The sequence below is a fragment of the Hylaeus anthracinus genome, unplaced genomic scaffold, assembly GCF_026225885.1.
Source record: "Hylaeus anthracinus isolate JK02 unplaced genomic scaffold, UHH_iyHylAnth1.0_haploid 0, whole genome shotgun sequence".
NCBI classification, from domain to species: domain Eukaryota; kingdom Metazoa; phylum Arthropoda; class Insecta; order Hymenoptera; family Colletidae; genus Hylaeus; species Hylaeus anthracinus.
Window position 1 is genome coordinate 11,846,228 of NW_026533254.1, and position 24,458 is coordinate 11,870,685.

Sequence of the window (24,458 nt, forward strand, 5' to 3'; positions counted from 1 at the left end):
TGTCGTACAGTCTGAATCGACCTTTACGGATATATGTAAATAGACCTCAATACGTATCAATTAGTAGTTGCTTGTTTTAATGTGCTACGAAAACGTTGACACCGCTTAAGATTGAACTATAAACAATAGTTACCGAAAAGCCTGTGCTACGCTCGCCTCGAATGTTATTTTTGGCACCGATGCGCTCAAGTCTCTTAGCTGACAATTAGATTACCAATTTCAATGAAGAAAGACTTCCCGGGGCCAGCAGACACTAAATCGACCTTTTATACTTGCGAGTATTGCGAATAAACGGTATCGATGCATCGTGAATTTTCAAATATTTAGAGATGGACAAAATTCTCAACTAGATAAAAAGTTCCGAATAAGAAACTAAATATTCGCTGCTCGATTAGATCACCAATTTCAATGAAGAAAGGCTTCACGGGTCAGCAGACACTCAATGGACATTTTATACTCGCGAGTATTGCGAATAAACGGTACCGATGCATCGTGAATTTTCAAATATTCGACAAAATTTTTAACTAGATAAAAAATTCCGAATAAGAAATTGAATATTCGCTGCTCAATGAAATACTTCGCACTGAACAAATTCGAATTCAATATCGTCCATCTCCGTTCGATCAGCGTTTCGATAAATATCGATTCAACATGGCCGCTCGAGAGGGAGATGGCGACAACGGCACGATCGAAAGATTTCATCTTCCAAAAATCGATTTGTCAGGTTCCACGCCAATGACATTAACAAAGAAAAAGCAGATGGGGAAGGAGAGAAGAACTATTCTCGTTTCGACTGCTTCTCGTAGTCACATTCCCGTTCGATCGGTTCGCTTTATTCTTCTTCCACGAATCCACTTTCCTCGCGAATACACCTCGCTCGAAGCGACCACGATATCAATATAAAAGAGCACAATCGAAAATAACGTCTGCCCTCTGCTCCCCTAACACAAACGTTCGAATATCTCGTGTTTACGTTGACGCCTAAACCAAGGACGAACGCGTTCCAAGTCGTAAAACCGAGTGCCCTATATTCCAGTATCGTAGGAAGAAAAAGGCGCGATTCGAGGAGTATGGTGGTCGCAAGGACGTCGACTAATCTCTCGTAATATCCCAACTTTACGAACATGGTCGATTACCGATGAACACGGAGTTACGTTTGTTTCCTCTTTAGATACGGATTCGTCGAGAATTCGTTATGTCACTCGCGTATACGTCTGGCAAAGGATCAAAAAGACTCACCGAAACGATGCTCTTCGGTAGCGCGTCCGTGATCGCTGGTCACCGAGTCGTTGGCAGCTCCTCCAATTTGCCCGAGGTCTCGTACCGCGAACAAACGAATAAAACGCACTGTTTAACACGTAACCCGTGAGGATGTAACACACGACGAAGCGAACGTACAACACGGACGTATATGCGGCACGTAATCGCGGGTAGAGGCACGGATAGAGAGACGCGTACCCGTGCCCGTGCGCGCCGAGTTTCAGACTGAGGGATGTTTCGGCGCGGCGCTACACCACCGCCACCCCTCGACCAATCGGCTCACTAGACCCTCGAACCACCGACCCACCGGTTTCGCTGCTTCTGCTATTGTTTCGCGAAGCGATTGGCTCGGTTTACGTTTTTTCAAGCTCGCTTTCAGTCCTATTATTATTCGAGCCTGGTTCCTTCGACCTCGACGGTCATTATACACCGTGAATACTTGTACAAAGATTAATCCGTACTGATTCGAACTAAGGACGACACGTTCGCCATAGTCGATCCGAGAGTATCGAAGTTGCGACTACGCGACGAAACGGGGGGAAATGAAATAATTTAAGTAATGTAAGAGACGAAGCAATGGATATTGAATGTAATTAATCTTAGTCGGCCCCTCTGCGAGGTGTTGTATTTCATTCTGAAATTAAGCACAGTTGGTTTTAGTGTTGGTTACTACGATAAACGTTCGCATAGTAGGATAATCACATAGTAACAACAAGACGATACCTTCCTTATGTGCACGTCCTCGAGCTACGTGGATTCGTAGATACGCGGTCGTCTCCCCACCTATGTCCTTGCAAATACTTTTAAATGCGACTAAACAAAAATTACTCGATATCCGCATCTACTAATACATATTTCGTTGCTCTTAACCCAGGTCTCTGTCTTCTTCCCCGAAATCCATTGTGTTCCTACAATTTCACCATTTCGAATGTATTAATCCTAGTAAATAAAGGACTTATAAATAATGAATTGTTTACGCGTGTGAAAGTGGTAGCAAATCATTCCATAGAGATAATTACCACGCCTCCACTTTGCTTTGCTTACCTACAATTTTACGAAACGTCTAATCGCGCATAATCCCACGATAACGCTGCCGAACGGTAATTGTACAGTATCTACAAAGTTCTCGCATGATTACGTTAGAACCGCTCCGTGTTTTCGATAAGTTGGAAGGATAAATTGCACAAACGTCGCATAAAGTTCATTTCCCGTTAGGAAAGCTTTCGCGAAGAAAGTCCACCGACTATGGGCGCGCTATCCATCTGCGGGATCTTTCTTTTGCTCTTTATATGTGAGTACCGATACTTTCGATGGTACGCGTACGACGAGATCTAGAAGGCAATCTTACCTACCGAATGTGCTTAGCGAGAACGAGCGGATTCGAAATATCTTCGGTGGACCGAATTGTCGATGGAGCACCGATCGACATATCCGAGGTTCCGTACATGGCAAGTATTAATATTCAACTACTTACATCGACGACAGTAATAATAGTATCATCCTTAAGATTGTAAGCTCTGAAAAATTCGGTATTCAAGTGTCGAGTCCAGACAAGTTAATGTTTAATATTTCAAGAGAGCTTGCCTTATATCTTTATAACAATATATTGTAATAATTATTGAGAATAATAACAAAATGTTAAAGCGAAGGAAAACGAAAGTGTATCTTCAGAAATCTCCAATTAATGACGAGCGTCATATATCATAAGGCGATAACGAAGCGATGTAACAATTATCCGTAATACAGCTATCGTACATGGTAAACGGTGATCATGCGTGCGGTGCTGCTATCGTTAACGAAGAATGGGGATTGACGGCTGCTCATTGCGTCGTTCCGTAAGTAACAATCTGTCGTCGTTCAACTGCTGTCGTTGAATTGTTACAAGTTAAAAGCAACGAGGAAACAAGAGAAAACCTGTTATTTCCTCGGTGTTATTCATAGTTGTCCAATTATAAATTTCAACCGAAGTTTCCCTGAAGCGTTTAAATATAATTCGAGCGTTACAGTTTCGTCGGTGAACCCGACGTTGTGATAAACATCCGCAGCGGGTCCAATCACTACGACTCGGATGGTTTCATCCACAATGTGACGTATCTTTCTTATCACGAAAAATACAACGACGGTGACAACGATTACGATATAGCGGTGTTCAAAGTGGACCCGTCGTTCGACTTTAACAACGTTACACGACCGGTAAAGCTACCAGAGGACATGAACCATGTCCATACGAGCTGGGGTTTAGTTGCTGGTTGGGGCTACTTCCTCGTAAGATCGTTCGCCGGAAATCATCTCTCTAAAGGCGACGACTGACTTCCAACAGAACGCTGTAATGTAACTGCTCGGCACGAATTTTACGATTCTACACCAACGTTACATTACAAGGTCCTTTTTGGAATCACGAATGCTCGCTTCGAACTCTCGGCTGAATTCTCTCTCAATGCTTCCTACTCAGTTTAGTGAAAAGTAGACGATCAAAAAGGTTCGTCAAAAAACCGACAGACCAGTGGAGCACGCAAGAGCGCGAACCGAGTGCAAGAACGGCTCGGTTCGTTGCTCGCTAGTCCGCCAAACTGAGCGAATGCTCGCGTTACATTACAATGTTCTGTTGCAAGTCAGTCGCCGGCTTTACAATTAAGCACATTAAATACCAGCGCAAACTTTCAGGACTTCGATCCGGTGCTATCAGAGTCCCTGCAATACGTTATCGTGCCAAAAGTGAGCAAAGAAGAGTGCAGAGAAGATTACAAAGATAGGTTCATAGTTACGGATCATCAAGTTTGCTATGGGTTCCAAGAAGGAGGAAAAGACGCGTGCAAGGTAAAACAACTTTCTCTAGGATTTTAGTCGAGTGCAGTGTATAATACGTATTACTTGGTAACATAGGGCGACTCGGGTGGACCGCTAGTTAACAATTTCACCGTGATCGGTATAACTTCCTGGGGCGACGATTGCGGCGAACCAAACTCCCCCGGCGTCTACACGGACGTTATCAGTCTCGTGGAATGGGTTAAAAATAAAACATTCCGCGAACCATAGTTTGCGTTTATTTGATTAAAATAGCAATTGCTTCCAGGGATCTTGATCCAAGAATTTCGGTCGATTTCACTACGCATCGGTGAACATCAACTTGTACTCTTAAAACGTTGAAAAAATCGGTAGGATTAAAGTCGTCGTTATCTTTAAATTCTTAGCCTGTATTACCAACGTATTAGGTGTACCGAAAAGTAATGTCATTTCTTTTACATTAAATTCAGACAAATACATTCATAATACATTTCTATTTTTAATCGATTATGTAATTATCCTCGTTATCAACAACCTTTTGCCATTTAGTGTGCAAATATTCGATACTAAATGGTTAAAAATCAATGAGTTGATGAACGATAAAGAAGTATTGAGATTCATAGAAACGACATTACTTTTCGGTTCACCTAATATTACTTCAATTCGGTATGACCAGTTCGACGGTTTCCGTGTCCTTTTTAAATACAAATTTCGCTTTCTTGAAGTTCAAAAGATTTATTTTCCTCTGCGAGCTCCACGCTTCGTAGCCCAGTCTGTACAACTTGGGTAAACGATCGAAACCACCGGCATCCGCCAGCGAATCGTTATATTCCCACTGTTTATCCATTAACTTGTGCGCGTGTCTCTTATTCGGGACTTTCAACTTTGAGTCTTCCAACATGGCCGATCTAGGAGGTAAGACTGCCCTCTTCTCCAACAGGGCGAGAAAATATTGCACCTGAGAAATTGACAACACCTTTAAAGATCCTATGGTAGTTTATTTAAGGTCGATTCAGACTATACGACACGGACCGTCGCGTTCCGGCAACGACACGTACCGGCACCGACACGACAAAACATTCAAACACGCGTTTAAAGGTGTATTTACACATATCCGTAACGTGTCAGTTCCGTATCCGTTCAGTTCCGTAATGTTCCATCAGTGTCAGTGATTTGAAATATTCTTCTGTTGTTTTTCAATGGGCATGTTCACACACGTCCGACACCGCTGACGTTATTGATACGGTACGGATACGGAACTGACACGTTACGGATATGTGTAAATATACCTTTAATGGAACTATTCACACTATTCCCGTTGACGGAACGTTCAGGTCGGTGTCTGTTAAGTCTGAATAGTTCCATTAAAACGCGTGTTTTATAGTCCGAGAGCCCGCGACAGAAATGGGTGACTCGTTTCATTACACAAATGAACCTGTTTTCCTAAGATGATATGTCTCCCTAGTTCAGAAATGCTTGGTCTGGCATGAATTCAATGGTGCAACGCTTCATTATGGCGTTTTATAATAATTTGATTTTTGGCCAAAATAATTACTACTGAAATTTTTAGTGTGTATTGTTGACATACCAAATTGAATAAAAAAGTTGGTCTGGCAGATTGTAAGCGGTGCTAAATGGGTCTAGCAGTCGGAAAACCTTGTTGGAAAAACCAAGTATTGGGTTGTCTGTAAAGTTCATGCCGATTTTTGATAGGTAGTGCAGGTCTAAATATGTCGAAATGGCTGAAAACAAATAACATATACGTATGTATATGTACATCCCTTAATAGGTGGAAGGTTTGTGGAACAAAATGGTACCTATGTAATTCAATAAATATATGTTACAATTCAAATGTGCCTTTGAAGTTTTTTTAAAAATTGCCACGAACTTTCTGGACAACCTAATAGTTTGACTAAAATCATTAGCACCCATTTAGCATCACTTACAATCTGCCAGACCAACTTTTTTATGCAATTTGGTATGTCAACAATACATTCTAAAAATTTCAGTAATAATAATTTCAATCAAAGATACTGTTATTTCTTACACGTTTCCGACTTTCTAAGAGAGCGATGCACCGTTTGTGCTCTGCCAGCCTTGGATTATTTTTATTCTTTAGTAGAAAACAGTCAAATAGCAAAAGGATATTTGTAATGAAATTGGCCGAAATTTTATGTCGCGGGCTCTCGGACTATTAATGTTTTGTCGTGTCGGTGTCGGTACGTGTCGTATAGTTTCAATCAACCTTTAATGGTAGAAATAATCGTAGCGATCGTTACTTGCACGTGAAACATCGGAAAGGGGACGACAACTGTAGGCACTCCAACGATACACATCGTAGGATGATCGATGTTAATTAAATGTTTGTACAAAGGAGTCACGTAATTGTTATCGACGCGTATGCCGCAGTTTTCGTTCAAAAAAGGGAAACCGTATCGATATCCGGTACAAAACATGAATACATCCGCGGTAACAGAACTTTGATCCTTTAAAACGATTCGTCCTTCGTCTATCCTTTCCACGCCCATCACCTGTTCAATGTTCGATGGTAAAGTGCTGCTCAACCTACGCAATATTTCAAATGATTTCTACTCTTCCTTGTAAACTTTTAGTTACAATTATTAGGTTGTCCCGAAAGTTTCTTTCGCGAGTTGCACTCAATTATTTGATGTGGTCGTGTTTATATAAATAGACAATCTAATTTCATATGTATTCATGTTGTAACAGTAATGGAGCAAAATGAATCGTGCACAATTTAGTAATGTAACATAAAACAAACTATTGTGCATGTATTACTTATTAACACGTTGATCGCCACGTCGCCCATATGTGGGTGACAGTGCTTTTCGCTGAAGAACTAAAAAAATTAATTCTGAAAGTTAAGCTTCAAAGGGAATGAATTTAAATGAAATTCGTGTATTTTGATGAAGTTACAAAACTAAATACCACGACGGATGTTTGATTATGTAGTCTCCAATAGTATGAATAATATTTAATCCTAGCTGAAATTTTCAAGAATATTTGTCTGGCAGTCAACGTGTTAATAAAGCGAAAGAAAGTTTAGGGACAACTTAATAGATGCACGAATGTGTACCTTTCGTTGTTATGACTCAAGTACACTCGAGATGCGTGATTAGCCAAGTCAATTGCTATATCGGTACCGGAAGAGGCTGCTCCTAAAATCAAGACAGTCTTCCCAGAAAAATGTTCTGGTTTCCTATACGAATGACTGTGTACTATCGTTCCCTTATAAGTTTCGATCCCAGGTATCGTCGGGACGTACGGATCGAAGTAATGCCTAAATTGTACAACAAGACAAACCGAATTTCAATTCTCTGCTAATGCTTCGGTGATATTTTTTAACGCACCCATTGCAAATCATTAAAACGTTGTAAGTAAGCTCCTCTTCCCCCTTCGTTTTCAAATTTTTTATCCGGACGAACCACTTCTCCTCATTCTCGGATGAAGTTTCTAATCGAACGGTTTCAACCCTTGTATTAAACTGCAACATTACAATCGATGAGTTAGCAAGATATTCCCATCGATCGTCGATGAAGGATCTCTCGTGTACCTGGACATATTTCAACAAATTGAAATGCTCTGCGTAATTTTGCAAATATGTTCGAACTTCCTGGTGCGTCACGCAACAAGGTTCAACAGCGTTCATTCTCGGATAATCGGGAAAATTCATTATTATCCCAGGTAAGTTAGTTCTGTGATCAAAGTGGAAAACTCTAGTATCATTGTAACATTGTTTATATTAGTAGAATGTACGATCAAACCTCAGATCCCGATACATGCTCGAGTGTATCGGTAAACCGTTCTCGTCTAATCCAGTTTCCTCCTTGTAAACCCACGTACCACCGATATCGTTCGTTTGCTCGTAAACGTTCACTTCGAAATTTAAATTTCCCGCCAAGTGCCTCGCCGTGCACAAGCCTGCCGCGCCGGCGCCTACCACGCACACCTTTTTTTTCGTCGTAGGTTCAGCCATCTGTGTATCCACCCGTAACCTATGCGGTAAAACGTTAGTCGAAATCACTCGGAATCGCCCGCTGTAACATTTCCATAAAAAGATACAATGACTTTTCAGATTTATCCATATTTAATCGACTTATCGTATAACGAAGAATTCGCGTCGAACTTTGTATACGCTCTTTCATGAGAGTTAAATCACTTAAATCGAAACACGCAGTTTTTATGAATGTATTCATAAAACGCCACACACGTAAGGTATCGCAAAATCGCAATAGATATGAACTATGTTTCGAGGTATTTAGAAGTCTATTAGAATGCATTACATAATAATAATAATAATAATAATAATATGTCATATTACGACATACAACCTCCATCGATAAATCATAGGAATAACTATTCAAATTAATTTTCATCGTACTTTGATCGTAACCTGCATATAATACAATTTTTATAAAACATGTTTACGTTAAAAAATAAAAGATTGATGAACCGCTTCTGCGCATCGTTAACTAAACTTTAAACGTTATTTTTGCAAGGGATCGAAAACATGGACTAGGTTTCGCTCAATATACTGTGTATTTAGTGCCCACTTACTCGGTATTTTAAATTTAAACGATAAATTTAAACGTCCCGTTATTCTTGCGAAATCACCTCGACGAAGACTACGCTTTCTGTTCGTTTTTTCAACTTGTTTATATCCTCGGACAAGGATGAGTGGGAAAGCTTCCGGAAAAAATAAGCAAACCGCAAGCTCGTTATCACTCCAAAATCACGATAATTACACTATTAGATATATACATGTATGCGGTTCGATAAGCAGCGTTCCTGATAAAGTTTCTCGTAGCTTGTAAACACAGATCCAAACCTAACAAATAAATCCCAGCCAGTAGAAGTAAAATATTTATTGTGTTATTCCTTAATAACATTACCATGTAAATAATCGTAACATTAGTCTTACGGTCTATATTAATGATCGTATTGAATCCAGTTACACCTAGTACTGAGCAATTAATTATAAAGAGTCTATGTTACAGCGGCATGTATCTCTATGTATAGTTCTCAGTCGACGTGTCGTACCAGTCAAATGAGTTGTATAAAAACTTATCTCCTTGTTTTTTTTTTTACCCGGCAACATTCGTCCAGCCAAGCTACAAAACGTAAATGCTACCCGCAAGTTTCGCATCACACGCAAAATACATGGAATCTGTTTTAAACAGCTTCGGGACCTACTTCGACCGCAAAGTATTTCCATTCGTCATCATTGATTCTACTTAGGTTGCCCTAAACCTTGTGGTATAACTCGGAAGGGAGTGATTTCTTTTTTTTTTTTTTAAAAAAGCATAAACATTTCTGGATGAAAAAGCTGATCTTAAAAATACGTTTCCTTTGCAGTTCAAAGAAAAAATAATGCGTTTTCGGAAAATAATTTGCGGTTCGGATAAACGTGTCGTTTCTAGTCGTGTAAAAAATTATGTACAAAACAATCTGCTTGTTTGTCTCGGTGTCAGGCACGCATGGATACCTTATACTCTTTAAGCATTATTATTAACTACTATACTCTTTTCATTCCAATTCGATTTTCTTAGCAGCTTGGAGTAATACGGAGGTAACCATGCGTTCGCATTCGACTGACAAGTATCTCTATTTTTTGCTTTTTCTATTTTATTCAGAAACAGGAATTCCTCGAATTTGTATCGTAAAGCGACTTTGCGTTATCAAAACCTGATATAGTCGATGAATAATAATAATATATATATATATATACCTATGTAAAATAAACTCGATCTAAACGCGAACAAGTACATTCTTGCACAATGATAGATATGCGTTAAGGCATAAAAAAGGAAAACGCTCCGAGACATCGTAAACGTGAGTTTCCTTTTGCTTTTCTCTTTTCTTTACGTGCTAGACATACTTTACGTTACGCGACGGATGTTCAATTCATTTATTCTGTCATTTGTTTTTAAACGAGAAATATGGAATGGAAATATTTTCGACCGAAATCAAAATAAATATTACAAGTAATTGTTAAGTATTCCTAGAATCACCGATTAAACGCTTCGTTTGGATCGATGCGTAGTGGGCTGCTGTCAAGACTATTTCGCCAAAATAGATTTCCTAATGCCGCTTTGTCGACGGTATATAAAATTATAAAACTCGACGAAAACAATATCACCAGTAAACATTTAATCGCAACGAACAGATCTACAATAATCTTCCGATTCTCTCCATTTTTTTTTTAACTCGTTCTCAGTCTATTGATCCTCCATATACATATTTTATATATAAATCTATATAAGTATGCGCCGACACGTCGAGATACGATTCACTGTTAAACATATATTATCGGCAAAAAAAAAAATGAAGTTCGTGCAATGGGTACAAATAGCAAAAAATAAAGACTATAACAAACTGTTTCTTATCCTTAAATACTGTACGTACAATAATTTTAAGAACGCCCAAAGAAATACTCAGCAAAACAAAGAGACAAAGAAAAAATGAAATATCTCCTAACGTTGACTACTCGAACGAATCGACATAATTAATTCGATGCACCGATTCGTCGACAAGTTTCCTTCTTTCAGGTTTATATATTACATTGCTCCACGCTCTAATCGTCGTAGTATAAATACTCTCGATCATATACAACGCACTCGATCGATTTACTAAAGACTGTGAGTAAGGCTATCGCGAAAATTTGACGAAAGCGAATCTTCCTTTATTTTTTTTCTTTCTTTTCGTCTTTCGCAGTATTTCCCGCGTATAATGCACACGTGATTAAACGCCTATAAATTACGTTTCGTTACATCTACGTGAAATTCTTTAGAAGTTTGAACGTTCGAATTCTCACTGTCGCTGCCCTCAACTCGTTTCAACGATACTCGCACGATTTACGATTGGACCGATCCACGAGTTTCGTTGTAGCCTCGAAATTTTACATATAATCCCGTTTAAGTAGAATTTGGTGCGTCGTTTCGATAACGCGTATAAAAATCTGAAATTTCCAATAGGACGATCCAGGTACGATCGACAAGTACTCTTGGACAGCATCCCAGTGTCTGGCAAACGAATTCGATAAAGGGCAAGTAATCAGCGTTTAATTATACCGTGCCCCATATACCTCTGTTACAATTTCAAGAATATATGTATGTGTAGATATATGTATGTATACATGCTTTGGCAAACGTCCTCTTTTCTCATTTCTACACGATACTCGTATCTTACGTTAATTGTACATACGTATCCCGAATAGCGAACAACTCAAACGAAACTTGAACAAAATATACATATTATCAAATTTCCTAAGAGTTTCTCGTAAACATCGCAAAATTGTAGTCCTTTAATCGATAAGTCATGCACTGTAAACACGATGCTTCGACGGAACGAGAGATACGTTTCACAAAGGACGAAGTAAACAAACTGTTTCCTGGTATACGATCGTCGTAACATCGCTCTCATACCATGCACTAGAATATTCAAAATATATCGAACAATTCGTCCCGATTTTATATATATATACAAAATTCCTTATACGTTGGCAATATGATCAACGTGAAAACGAACAAAACTCGTAAAAGTCAATATACAAATGGTAAGAATAAAGGAAGAGAATAGAAGATGGAGAAACGAAGAAAAACATTTTATACAAATATACTTCTTTACATCTACGGACTCACATTAGCCACACATGGTCGTTTCGAATACGGATTAAAAAGAGATTCTCTCTACAATGTCGTTGGACTACGTTGCCGCTTAATGAGCGACCATACATTGTATACATATTTGGCGTAAACCTTTGATTCGTAGTGTTGAACGTGTTTATTTACTAAAAAATATATATCCATGTATCTTGATAGAATGGTCTATCGGCGAAAATTTAGCGTTTTCTTTATAAAACTGTACGACTCGAGAAGCCTGATACAAACGTTCGGTTCTATTCAATCCGATTCGCAAGGCGCAGCTCATATCATTACGACCTTCGATATCTATTCACCAGTTACGCTCTCAGTACTCTCGAACGGCACTCGACGGATAGAGCACAAGCAGGGTAGAATTACAATCCAAACGATCGAAAATATACTTTTTCCACGTGTGCATTACGTACGTATAAAATCGCTAGACATCCTACAAAACAGTAGACATCACCACACACGCGTGTCGTCGATGGATCGGTAAATTTTCCTCGAATTGACGATAATTCTTAGTAGTTCGATATATATGCGTGTATAAGACGTACAAAAAGTTCTGTTCACCGTAGAAACGCGTACAAGGTCTACGAAAACTCACCGACTTGGGAGTTCTCGGGAACGATGATCGGGCGGATTCTGTGGATTGTACCAGAAGTATATACTTTCTCGAGAGAATCGTATGAAATTAATGACATTCGTATGCAACGATCTACTTCCAATGTAGAAAAAATACCTTGCAAGAGCACAGTGACAATTACTCAGCCCTACTCTACCGAGAAGCAACACTTGCTCTCTAATACTTTGCCATAAACAAATTGGAACTTTGCTATTAAGCTCTCTCATGCCATTGGAATTACGTTAAACGTGTAAACGTTAAACTGTGTCGCTGTTTTTCTCTGTGTTCGACGACCGCAGCTCGTTATCCGCTAATGTTTGAGAATCTCAACGTTGCTGCATGTCGTTGAATGTTGACCTCGAAAAGGGTATGTCTGATGCTTCTCGTGGCTTTTGCAAGAAACGAAGTTCGGAAGATCCAGGTTGTATTCGACAAATGTACACGTTAACCCTCGCTAACCGAAGAAAGCGAACTGCGCGTCGAACCAGCCGTATGATGCGTCAAATCGGGAAGATCCGCCGGCAGGCACAACGGCATCGCGCTTGGTCCATATATCGCCTCCTGTTCCTCTAGTTGTAGAGCAAACTGCTCTTCCAATCTCTGTAACGTGAAACCACAAGTATTTAACCACATGATCGATTACAAAAAATCAATGTCCTTTCCTTTGGAAAAAAAAACTCAAAGAAGTATTGTAAAGAATCGATCAAGAAGTTAAGAGCTTATCAATACTTTTATATTCTATTTACTGTATTCGCGACAACAGATCTTTTTTCAACTGACCTTGTTCATTACCTAGTAGACCATTCTGATATCCACTCGTGAATCTCTTTTTCGAAATTTTCATCGGTTAGGTTTTTACGGGGGGTATTTAACGTAGAAGGAAGCGATATAATCGAACGTACACACTTGGAAACACTTATATACGAGAAACCCTGGTATGTAAGCATTTACCCCGAACATTTTACTACTTCCGGTAAAAGTATACAACACACATCCCACGATTATCACCGATTCACCCTGTTGTTATGCTTTCACCTAACCATTCAAGCTACCATTTGAGGACGCGACATTTACTTGTTACCGATAATACAATCAACAATAGGTATCCAAGGGAACACGAGGTCTCTGCGTAAAGTACCATCCGTTGTTTAGGGACAAGCAACTTAGGGTAACGTTATTCGTTAATATCTGGAGCATACCAAAGACGCGTTTCGCTTTTTATATCACTTTATCTATACGAATTTATAATCTCATCAACTAGGCATCGTTTATTGTTTTCAATTTGCGCACGATGCAATTACCAACGTTCTCTGTACGCGGGCAGTAAATCAGCGACTTCTGGACTCGACACAGTAAATGATTTCGATGATAAGTGCATTAATATCGCATGGAATACTATACATTTCATCTAAAAATAACAAGCTCTTATCGTTTTAGAGACACATACAAAGTTACTGGATTTTTGTTTCCCCACTGATGCGACGAAATTTACAATGTTATATATGAATTGTTTATAATATGCGATTACTAACTGTACATGTTATTTGAATTCCGTGTGAGCCCAAATAGTGTACACATGTCTCCTGGTCTTTGTTACGAAAAATACGTATATAATTTATATATAAATATATGTATTATTGATGCGTGTTTGTATACATAACCGCATGTATACACAGTGGAGTGATATCTTATAAGCAAAAAAGACATCTGCTTACTGTTATTCGTATTACAATATACGAACAGTAAGTTTCTTCCTTCGATAAACGTATGAATCCTTTATTGATGTCTTGGCGTCTTTTATATTATGAAATTTATTTGCTTTGTTGTCTAAACAAAAATAATATTCAAAATGTTAATCGTTTGTATTTTTCCATACGTCTTATAACGTGCCACTGCGTATACCTCGTGTGCAACATACGTATACAGCATTTAGAAACATCAGAAATATTACTAGATAATCGAAGCAACGGTAAGTAAAGCGAGCATGTTACGCTTCAATGCTTAAAACACAATACAAAGAGAGAAGTTTTGAAATAAAAAATAAATAGCTTGAAAATAACAATAACTGAACGAATACTTGAATTAAAAATGAATTCTTATTAAATGAGCGTAACTCGGGAACATAGAAAAGATTGTTTAATTTGTTAATTCCACTAATAGTTTTACTTCAAAGCCTCTCTGAATGGACAAAGGACACAATCGAAAGGAGACACACGAACACGGATCAAAGGAAGACTATCTACGAGGCGAGGAAGATGGCACCAAGTCCGGCTTGGAATAACTTCGTGGAAGCATGCCGTTGACGGAACCGGTGTCCGAACCACTGACTCTTAGCGACACCCTTGGAATGGTGAAGGGACAAGGGGATGCGGGAGTGGAGCGTGGTAAGTGCGGTGACTTCTTCCAGCTTTCGAAATTGAAGATGTTAGAATAGTCTAGAGGAAGAGAAGAGAGACCACTAAGACCCGAGGGCAAATAGTCTCGGTAGCGAGCTTCCAACGCTTCCAATTCAGCCGTCAGTTCAGCTTCTACCTTCTATAACAAGTACATTAAGACTTATTTCAGTATAGCCGGTATCTAGTCCCTTATAATTTAAGGAACGATCGAGCTACGATAGATTCGTATCTTTTCCTTCTCTGACGAATTGAGCATTGTATGCAACATAGGGACTGGATCCTGCAATTCTGCTGCACGTGTATCTCACGAGTAATGAAAGTACAGACATTTAAAGACGAAAATTTATCCAAAAGGGTAGCGATAGTCTTTGAAAGTATCAGATCATTCTGTTTTTATGCCAAGAAGAAGGTAATTAAAGTTGCCGAAGTTGCTTGCGAGAACTACTTCGTTTATAAAATGATCTGGTGATTCCTTTTATAAAGTAATCGACAATCAAAGACGTACTCGGTAACAGAAAATAAAATAATAATGCAGAATGTACGCAAAGCAGCCGTTGAATTGTAAGGATTGATTACCTGCTTTCGAGGCTTCAACTGCGCTTTCCATTCGCGAAGTTCTTTACTGTACGCCTCTTCCAGTTCCTTAAGCTTCAATGTTTCATGCTCCATCAGCATTTTTCTCTTTTCGTTCTGCAGCTGTTCCAGTTCTTTGATGGTGGCATCGCTCTGCGCTCTTACCTCCTCCAACTGCCTCGAATGCTTCAACTCGAATCGTTGTTGCTCCGCTCTGTAACGTTTCTTCTCGTTTTCCTGAAACTTTTTCAGTTTCTCCCTCTCAGCGTCAGGATCAGGCGCAATCACCGACGACATCGAAATCCTCATGGACTCTCGGAACATCATCTCGCGCGCCTTCATCTCGTTACGAATCCGTTTAGGTAAATTTCTACGTTCTACCGTCTGTCGCTTGATCAGTTCCTCTTCCTTCCTTTGATTCATTCGTTTCATCTGTTCGAGTTCTTTCTCATGGCGAATTAGCATCTGATGCCTTTGCAGAAAGAATATATCCTTCAGTTGCTTTTTCAGCAGTTGTTGCTTTTCGTGGATGTGCCGTTCTTCTTGCTCCCAAATGGCCGCTTCTCGACCTCTCATCAGCTGTTGTTTTTGCTGCAAGAACTGTCTCTCCATCAAGGCGATCTTCTCCCGATGGCTGTCGGACAATCTCCTCAACGCTACTTCGTGACTCTCGTTAAGTCCGTCTAAAAAGAGTTTCTCCTTTTCATCGTGTTCGGCCTCCAGCGTCTCCTTGCGTATCTTGAACGCACTCTTCCTCTTGCCCTTCGGCATCAGATCCACCTCTTGTTTGAGCAACCTCATTTCTTGTTTCAGCGTGTCGCGATATTGCTTCAACTCCCTTTCCTGATCGCTGCGTATTTTCTTCGAAGTCAGCCGAAGATCAGCTTCTTGTTGCGCTTCAGCGCGTTCGATCTGCTGTCTCTGGTGCCGAGCAAGGGTCTCCAAATCGGTTTCAGCGTTTCGTTCCAGAAGCTGTCGTTCTTGCTCGAAACGTTTCTCCTGTTGATCCTTGTTGAACTGCGCCTTCTGCGACAAATCCTGAAACTGCTTTTGCTCCATTTTCTGCAACATCTTCAGCTCTCTCAACTCTTGCTTCCTGAAAATTTGATCGTCGTACACCTTTCCGTTCTCGTCGTCACCGTAGATAACCTTCGACGTAGTTGTGGTGACCACAACGCCGTCTATCTCGAATTTTCTGGTTCGCTTCCGTGTCTTTTTCTTTAGGTTCATCATCTGTATATCCTCTTTCGTCCTTGTCGGTCGCGGTATGTCACGATTGTAATCGGGTTTCCGTCGCAATACCACTTCCTCTTCCGGTTCCGTCGACTGACCTTGACCGATATGATTCTCTTTGTTTGATTCTCTGCTGTCCTGACTTATCGTCGTGGAAATCGATTCGGCGTCCGAGCGATCTATACTCTTACTTGGCGTGTGGGATCTCGTCGAACCTGATTCACTCTGCGATCTGGATCCCTCGAAACTGTCCGGAGATATCCTCTTCTCCTTGTATCCCTTGGCAACGTCCTTCTGTTTCGTCGTCTTGATAACTTTCTCGTCGATACGACTCACGGACGACTTGTCGTTCTTTATCATACCGTTCATTTTCTTCGAGTTTCTCTCTGCATCGTCGCCGTCTGCGGACTCGACAGTCGTTCCAGCGACTATCATTTTGGTAATTTCGTCCCCGCTATCGCTCTTTGTGCTCGATCTCTCAATCAAGCTCGTATCACTGTGCGAGGAGGATGTTCGTACGGCGTCGTGTTTGTTAAGTACCGAAGAGTCTTTCACTTGTTCCTTGTCGTCGCCAACGGTGACAACGGAGACGTGACTAGTATCTTGTAATTCATCTACGATTGGACTTACGATGAGAACCTCGGATTCGTCTAACTTCTTGCCGACCTTTTTCGAAACGTCGGTCAGAATAATGGGTTGCTCCTGAGGCGTGTATTCCAAGCTGTCCAGACTAGGGAATCCGTCATCATCGGTGGAATTCTCGTTCACTTGCGTCTTGTTTAACTCGTTCGCGACAATAACAACTTCCGATGTGGGAGACGGCCGACAGGAAGGAGGCGTTGGCGATACCGCGTCTACCAATACCGGAGGATGCGTCGTCACAACCGTCACTTGGCTTATGTTACTTGCAAGGGAGTTCGATAAATCCGGATAGATACGGACGGTTGATGTGTTTGGACGTACCTCTTGGTCGGGCTTACCTAAAAATTAAAAAAATAATTACATACAACATTACACGAGGCAATCGTTATTACATTTTATTTTCATATAGTTAAGTAGTTTTTCGATCGTTTCTTACCGGTAATGACAACTATGTTATCAACGCTACCTCTTCTGGAAGTACTTCTACTTCTAATAGGCGTTGATGTAATCACCGACACATTCACCGACGAACCTTTCTTTTCACTCTTCGAAGCATCGTTTGCGTCATTCTCATGTTTGTTTTCCTTATATAGCCACTTCTTCTTGTCTCGTTTTCCATCGTATTCGTCTGAAAAGTTTTCCAACGAGTCGTATCTGGAAGACCCTTCGCTGTGACTTTTAACAACAGATTCCGTTTTACACGTTCCATAATCTGTCTTGATATTTTCGGTAGAACAAGCCTTGGTAATATTTTTTTCGGGCGAAATAGCGTTTGGAATATTTCGGTGCGTCAACGTTTCCAAGGAGGAAACATTCATTCGAATTTCGGAATCCATCGAAAATCGTTTTTCTAAAACCGCGTTTAATTTTTCCTCTACCGATTTTCGTTTTTCTTGCAAGCTTTTATAATTTTCTTCTGTTGAAGATTGTCGTTTAACTTGTGCATCGACTGGTGTTCTCTTTTCGATTCTGAAACCAAATGTATTTCATGCATCAGTAAATAGAAACAATATTTCGACAACAGATCAATATAAATAAATAAGCACCTGCTCTTTTCTTCCAAAGATGACTGTTTGTTGAACATTGGTTTTATCCAATCTTCCGACGATTCCGGTTTAACGGGTGCAGATTTCCTCTTTTCTTCCAAAGTTAGTTGCGCCCTCGTAGGAGGACTTATTTGATTATTTATCAATTTTTGTCTAGTATCAACTTTCTTAATAATGTCTGAGCTACTCTTCTCCCTTTCGTTAATCTCTGTTATCTTCTCTGAACTACCGAGCACGTTTTGCTTCTCGCAAAGTGTATCTACGTATAGTTGTTCGCTCTCTACCGTTTCATGACTTTTTAACAATACATTTTTATCTTGCTGCTTTTCATCGGTAACCTTACTTTGATCTAACAACTCGACCGAACTTTGCTTATCGGCGATCTTTAAATTATTTTCCTTATCTTCATTTTTGCTATCTTGACGCATAAGAGGTGGAGGAGGCGCAGGACCTTTTTCTCGAGATATTCTACGTTCGTTTGTTTCGGTTGTACTAGGAGGTTTAGGTGCCTGGAAAACAAGTTCATATATTGTTGATATTCGCGAAAAAGTATCAGCAAGAAATTTAAGATAAGTACTTGTTTCTTCTCAACAGAAACAGGTATGTTCTCTTTAGATTCTGCTTTGCGTAATTTCTTGTTCCTGTCCTCCTTTTCACCATCCCTATTGATCTCTCGTTTGTGGCTCTCTTCTTTCTTCGCAGAAACGGGTGATGCAACAAGATTTTCTTTTTCAGAAACTAAAAAAAAATTATCAATTAATTTTCCAATTTCTTCGCGAGTATGTAATCGTTGTACCAAAAATGGAACTTACTCTTAACATCAGCGTCACTGCGCATAGATGCAGAGTCATCTCCGAGTTGATCCAGTTCCAGAGGAAGCTGTGACGTGCGTTGCTCCTGAAATATTTACTTGGATTGTATTCGTGTAGTCATATAATTGATACATACTACTTAATTCGTCATCTATAATACTTAAACTGATATAAAATATATGTTTTGTCCTGAGACATGTAAAGTTTCAATTTAACATAGTTGTTAAAAATATTGAGTCTGAACGTGTATAAAGTACATTGAAAATAGCTTATGCATTGCAGTTGGAAAAGAGAAAAAATGGGGAGGAGTTATGTTATGTACAAAAATATATATATTAATATTAAATTAGACGGCACTTATCGCATAAGCTACTGACCTGACAAACGCAGGGATGATGGGGCTGGCGAGGCCCAGGAGAGCCGCATGCACAGCCAAATTATCCAAATTACAACAATATATTAGGATATCATTAGATTAAGTGTGAAAACAAAAAATAAGCATGTACTATAACATTTTTAAGATCACGATCTCGAATAATATACAATGAATACCAAATGCAAGAATGACTTTGAATACTCATTCCTCTTAAATGAAAATAATCGTAACGCATTAACTTTGCAAATTAAGAATAAAGCATAAATTAACATCGAATGCCACATGCCCAAGTTTTTTCGAGATTTTACCCACATTTATCATGCATAAATATACAAAGTGTAATCGTGTGTTTATCGAGACTCAAATGAAACACATTAGCGACTTATGAAAACGCATCACAAAACTATCTCGTCTCACGTATTACCAATTCTCTGAACACGAATGAATGTTTATCGATATTTAATTATTTAAATACACTAGTAAATTTGTACACAGCAATTTATGTTTCATTCAAAGCAGCTTACCAATCCGCTGATATTGTTCTCTGTGTTTTTTCGCCTTTTTAGCCTTCTATCAAAATGAAAGCGTGTAACAACGTATATACATGTTAATTCTGTCCATAAAACTTCTGTACATTATTATTAATTAAAAGATTTCTTAATATGTTAATTTATAACAGCGGACATTTATATTAGCAGACAGCGATCGCCAGATATAATACGAAAATAAAATTTACCTCTGCTTCTTCATCGACCAATTCCTCTTCGACAACATCAGCTTTGTATTCCAATAACAAATCTCTAATCGGTTTTGAATCTAAATTTCGATTTATGAATGGATGCTTTAACAATTCATCGGCTGTAGGTCGCGACGTTGGATCCTTTATAAGGGCCTTCGCAATGAAATCGTTAAAATCTTTACTCCATTTTCCAGGTTGATCGAGTTTTGGTGGATCGCTCTTTTGTATTTTAAGAAGTACCCGCATTGGTGACATTTCATGGTTTGGTGGTTCCATTTGTGCAAACTCTATTAGAGTAATACCAAGCGACCATATATCTACCTATTGTAGAATAAAACATGTCAATCATGATATGTGTATACGAGGTTTATAATTTCAGAATATATTACTGACTTTAAAATCATAAGGATTATCTCTGAATGTTTCGCACAATACTACTTCAGGTGCCATCCAATAAGGTGTACCAATAAATGTATCATGTTTCTGTAAAGTATGTTTATTTTTTGCAGACACTCCAAAATCAGCTGTAAATTCAGGAACTTGTTAATATTGTCTAGATTTATAAAACTGATATATTTATCAGAATATAAATATTACCTAATTTCACTCCTCCGGCCATTGTTAGTAAAACATTTCCTGCCTTTAAATCCCTGTGAATAACTTTCGATTTGTGTAAAAAGGCAAGACCCTTGGTCATATGTTGGCATATGTAGGCTATTTGTAGCTCTGTTAAAGCTTTTTCTAATTCAACCATTATAGAATCAACAGCACCGCCATCGCAATATTCGATTAACATCTGTAAATTTTACAAGATCATTGAGAAGGATGGTCTTTGGAAATGTTATATAACTCCAAAAACATACCCATAGCTTGCCCTCTATAAAATATGCTTCATGCAATTCAACAACATTTGGATGTTTACACTCTGATAAAATATCTATTTCAATCATAAAATCACTAAGATCATCTTCCCCCTCTAATGCGCACATTTTTGCAGCAGCCAGCTGGTGCGTTTGCCTGTGCTGTGCCTGCAATATAGATAACTGTCTAGTATGGTGATTCCTTCACAATTTTAACGAGCTTATAGGCAACTTTACCTTATAAACTTTGCCGAATGCTCCATCTCCAAGTTCACCCACCATTTCCCAAAATTCTTCTGGATTGCAATCCATTTTAATATTATTAAATAATTTCTTTTTCTTTGCATCGTTGCCACCAAAGTGGAACGCTTTCTTTAAATTCGACAAGAATGACATTTTTGCTGTAGTTATACAACACATTCGCATGTATAAAAACTGTATGTTTATTACATTATGTCGTAGGATTGATACTATTTATTATTAGCAACAAATATCTATTTCAATATTGTGCTTACACATAAATCTTACAGAGCACTCAAATAATTCATTATTATATAAAACAATTATGAGATCCCAGAAATCATCTTCCTGTTTTAAATATAGTCTTGCATGCTTTTAGATATTTCAATGTATTTTCTACTATGATAGAAAATATTAAGAAAAAAAGATTTTGTTCAAATCCCCATTTGATACCTGGGGATTGTACCAAATCTCTCCCGCATCTTGATAACTAAATAGTTGATGCTTATTAATCAACAGGTATATCATTCAAATTAATAAAAATACAAACAATATGAATGAAACCCATTATTTATAATCTTCTGTTTTCACTCGTGACAGCTTTGAATCTGAAACACAAAAGAACATTAATAAAAATTATAGCAAGGATAAATTGTTATTAAAATTGGGACAATAGTATTTTCAAGCGATATTATAATAGTATTAAAAAGAAGTAATGCATTAACTGCTTTCTTTTAGTATAGTGTCTGTAATACTATATAAATTCCATTGATAGAGAAAACTGGGACATAGCTAACAGAACGACATTCCAACAAGAGAGACCTCTAGTTTTATACATTATAGCTAAATTTCATTATAAACACATTGCAAAATAAATTCTATTACAAATTCTTATTTTAATAAGTATCTTGTTGTTCATAAACAATAAAACTGACATTAATGAAAATGTATCGATACATAAGGAAATGGTATGCTAACGTTATTCCTTATCATATTGCTGTGAAATTACATTACACACTTAGCACTGTTTCACAAATACGCACTTACTATTTCCAAAAAAAAATGTCAAATTCGTTGAAATCGCATTCCCATTCAGTGTCTCGATAAAGAGTACAACGATCTACGATCAAGTACGTAAAACAGGTCGAAATATTCATCTAACTAGGAAATACAGGAACAGAACTCCGTTTAAAATACCAAAACTCGACGGTCACGAGATTGACACAATTTTGACAAGTAATCTTTGACCGTATCTGTCCGCCATCGTTTTGTAAATACACTTTCCCCGTTTTCCGCGACACGAAAAACGTATTGTCGCGAAAATTCGTCAAAACGATATCAACCAAGGAAATATTCGACAAAATTTCGAAAGGAGGAACCGTGATAGAAAGAACGATGCGTAAACGTGTATCGAATGCGTTAATGAAATTTTCACGAAGTCATCTATGCAGTTTTGTGGCCTGCCAAAGGCTGTACGTGTTTCTTTTAACTCGAGATGTATAGAACAAAACCGTGAAGGAACATTACAATTTCGACGACGCGAAACGTTCGTACACAGCCGTCGCTGAATTATCGTTTAAACAAGGAACTTGTACAAACTTTTCTCCGAAAGATACGATTGTTAGAAAAAAAAATCTGTGAACACATCCTCTGCTCACCTTCTCTTTTAATGATCTACCGTTGACGAAACGGGCACACTTCGTCTCGGTGTCTAACCATCGACGATCCACTGTGAACTTCGTTTCGCACAATCTCACAAACTGCACGTATCCTCGATAAATTCACCGTAACCGTTTGTAAATAATCGAGGAAACGCGAGAAATGTTTCGTGAAATCAGTAAACTAGACGGATCTCTACGTACACGGCCATTTTCAGTAGCACACGGACATCACACATCGTACCGTACCACGCCTGGAAGTGACGTAATCAATCGGCAAGTGTGTCTGTATTCTACGAGAGACTCTCCAACTTACAAATGCATCTTAAATGCATTTAAAAAAAAAAAAAAAAGATCGCCTATCGATATGTCCCACAATGTATGTAGGCTCATGGTAACGCTGTTATGCAAATTACCGACTGTCACTCAGAAATTGGCCATGATTATTCGTCACGCGATAAAATTAAATCGTTAAGTATGCCTTTAAACTTCTCGCAGTAACATTCATATAAACTCTGACGCGGGTAACTAAATTTTTCTATTTAAAATTGTCTAAACGGAGTTCAACGGTCTTACTTACCGAATCAAAGTTTAAAATACATGTTATGTTCCCTCCTGAGTATCTATTATTAAGTTACGGAATTGATTTCACGACGTGCCGTTACCGCTGCTGAAACCTTGTAAATGCATGCACGATACAATCTTATTAAATACTATCGTAAAACAAAGCTATGTTTTGCAACAACGTAAACATTTCTTATACCTATTTCTTATTAATCTTTATTCTTCGCATCACGAAAACAAAATACACGCTCGTAAAACGTAGTATTTTTATTATTTATGTTGAGCAGAATTTTTAGTAAGAACTACGTTACTAGTCAGCGTTTTGTCGATAACAATGATTACTAAATATAGAAATCAAACAGTAAGGAAGTTGCATATGTGTTTGAAACAAACAAAAATTTACGCTCGTTCCATTGACATAGAATTCAATATTTCTCTGATAAATTAGATACCTTCCATTCAATGGAACGAATATTCATCAAAAAGGTTACAATAATTTTGATAATATTTATTTTCGGGAAGAATCCCGATTTTAGAAGAAAATAAACATTACGGGACGAATAATTGAAAATTTACTCATAACATGAAATAGTAGTTCAATTTTTCTGATTCAGAATCACCAATATAACGAACATAAGTTACTAGTTTTGAAACAATATTCTATTTTCTATCACGCTCGACGATTGTACTTGATTACACCTAGTTACTTATTAAAAATAATGTGAATTAAAAATGTTCATATATATTTATCATTACATGTAATATATCTACGAAATCATGAAACTAGTGTCGCTTTAGTAAATGTCATGTGACAAATTGTGAAGTGTTGTTTGTGGCAATTGTCTACTCTTGTATTCTACTCGAATTTATTTAAGTAGATCGTATTTACAAAAGATTTTCGTGCTTGTTATTCATTTTCTATCGTAAAAGTACTTTTATTGCACTTGAAATAAAAACTGTAAGTACCTTATACTATTATTAATTCATTG

General features: G+C 38.4%; 4 protein-coding genes and 1 long non-coding RNA gene across 32 annotated transcripts in view; 2 read left to right on the forward strand and 3 right to left on the reverse strand.

Moving 5' to 3' along the window:
• LOC128895083 (glutamate-gated chloride channel alpha) overlaps positions 1 to 1,518 on the reverse strand; it is a 116,307-nt gene extending 114,789 nt beyond the window's left edge. For 7 of the 22 annotated variants that reach the window (XM_054157445.1, XM_054157506.1, XM_054157498.1 and 4 more), the window contains exon 1: positions 1,240 to 1,516. The gene's annotated coding sequence lies outside the window, so the exon portion shown is untranslated. Of the gene's footprint in view, positions 1 to 1,239 lie in introns of all 22 variants that reach the window. The other 15 variants (XM_054157416.1, XM_054157407.1, XM_054157391.1 and 12 more) reach the window with 5 other exon arrangements.
• An 873-nt stretch (positions 1,519 to 2,391) lies between these two features.
• On the forward strand, positions 2,392 to 4,457 carry LOC128895307 (trypsin-7-like). The gene is made up of 6 exons (XM_054157796.1): positions 2,392 to 2,551; positions 2,626 to 2,708; positions 3,007 to 3,095; positions 3,267 to 3,525; positions 3,925 to 4,077; positions 4,144 to 4,457. Exons 1-6 carry the CDS (start codon positions 2,506 to 2,508, stop codon positions 4,294 to 4,296), a joined length of 783 nt encoding a protein of 260 aa, XP_054013771.1. The 5' UTR covers positions 2,392 to 2,505; the 3' UTR covers positions 4,297 to 4,457.
• Positions 4,360 to 8,886, reverse strand: LOC128895222 (uncharacterized). Its single transcript, XM_054157650.1, has 8 exons — positions 8,620 to 8,886; positions 7,827 to 8,099; positions 7,616 to 7,757; positions 7,413 to 7,546; positions 7,139 to 7,342; positions 6,324 to 6,609; positions 4,534 to 5,002; positions 4,360 to 4,496 (listed from the first exon to the last, which is right to left on the reverse strand). Exons 2-7 carry the CDS (start codon positions 8,036 to 8,038, stop codon positions 4,703 to 4,705), a joined length of 1,278 nt encoding a protein of 425 aa, XP_054013625.1. The 5' UTR covers positions 8,039 to 8,099; positions 8,620 to 8,886; the 3' UTR covers positions 4,360 to 4,496; positions 4,534 to 4,702.
• LOC128895362 (uncharacterized) lies at positions 8,106 to 8,923 on the forward strand. Its single transcript, XR_008461750.1, has 2 exons — positions 8,106 to 8,277; positions 8,562 to 8,923. It is a non-coding gene; the product is annotated as an uncharacterized LOC128895362 (long non-coding RNA).
• Positions 8,913 to 24,427, reverse strand: LOC128894943 (serine/threonine-protein kinase 10). 7 transcript variants are annotated; one of them, XM_054157078.1, is made up of 16 exons: positions 23,669 to 24,427; positions 23,486 to 23,582; positions 21,245 to 21,855; positions 21,011 to 21,175; positions 20,745 to 20,943; positions 20,541 to 20,671; positions 20,145 to 20,468; positions 19,932 to 19,978; positions 19,410 to 19,464; positions 19,033 to 19,117; positions 18,798 to 18,958; positions 18,221 to 18,729; positions 17,611 to 18,143; positions 15,303 to 17,512; positions 13,111 to 14,865; positions 12,791 to 12,930 (listed from the first exon to the last, which is right to left on the reverse strand). In XM_054157078.1, exons 3-15 carry the CDS (start codon positions 21,431 to 21,433, stop codon positions 14,566 to 14,568), a joined length of 4,908 nt encoding a protein of 1,635 aa, XP_054013053.1. In that variant the 5' UTR covers positions 21,434 to 21,855; positions 23,486 to 23,582; positions 23,669 to 24,427; the 3' UTR covers positions 12,791 to 12,930; positions 13,111 to 14,565. The 7 variants fall into 7 exon arrangements, with proteins under 7 accessions (XP_054013081.1, XP_054013090.1, XP_054013053.1 ...); XM_054157068.1 differs by having other exon boundaries at positions 23,486 to 24,427; XM_054157087.1 differs by lacking the exons at positions 23,486 to 23,582; positions 23,669 to 24,427 and adding an exon at positions 22,906 to 23,479 and having other exon boundaries at positions 19,410 to 19,455.
• Positions 24,428 to 24,458: the final 31 nt, after the last annotated feature.

What these genes read in the sequence shown, in the direction of transcription:
- LOC128894943 (XM_054157078.1), bottom strand. Translation starts at nt 21,433, where the DNA reads ATGCGAATGTGTTGTATAACTACAGCAAAAATGTCATTCTTGTCGAAT. An exon ending in GAACAATATCAGCGGATTGG is followed by an intron (nt 19,465 to 19,931) that starts TAAGCTGCTTTG and finishes TGGATAATTTGG; the next exon opens with CTGTGCATGCGGCTCTCCTG. An exon ending in AGTTGAAGCCTCGAAAGCAG is followed by an intron (nt 14,866 to 15,302) that starts GTAATCAATCCT and finishes TACTTGTTATAG; the next exon opens with AAGGTAGAAGCTGAACTGAC.
- LOC128895307 (XM_054157796.1), top strand. Translation starts at nt 2,506, where the DNA reads ATGGGCGCGCTATCCATCTGCGGGATCTTTCTTTTGCTCTTTATAT. An exon ending in CTTTCTTTTGCTCTTTATAT is followed by an intron (nt 2,552 to 2,625) that starts GTGAGTACCGAT and finishes GAATGTGCTTAG; the next exon opens with CGAGAACGAGCGGATTCGAA. An exon ending in GCTGCTCATTGCGTCGTTCC is followed by an intron (nt 3,096 to 3,266) that starts GTAAGTAACAAT and finishes CGAGCGTTACAG; the next exon opens with TTTCGTCGGTGAACCCGACG.
- LOC128895222 (XM_054157650.1), bottom strand. Translation starts at nt 8,038, where the DNA reads ATGGCTGAACCTACGACGAAAAAAAAGGTGTGCGTGGTAGGCGCCGGC. An exon ending in AGCATGTATCGGGATCTGAG is followed by an intron (nt 7,758 to 7,826) that starts GTTTGATCGTAC and finishes CTTTGATCACAG; the next exon opens with AACTAACTTACCTGGGATAA. An exon ending in GTTTTAATGATTTGCAATGG is followed by an intron (nt 7,343 to 7,412) that starts GTGCGTTAAAAA and finishes TGTACAATTTAG; the next exon opens with GCATTACTTCGATCCGTACG.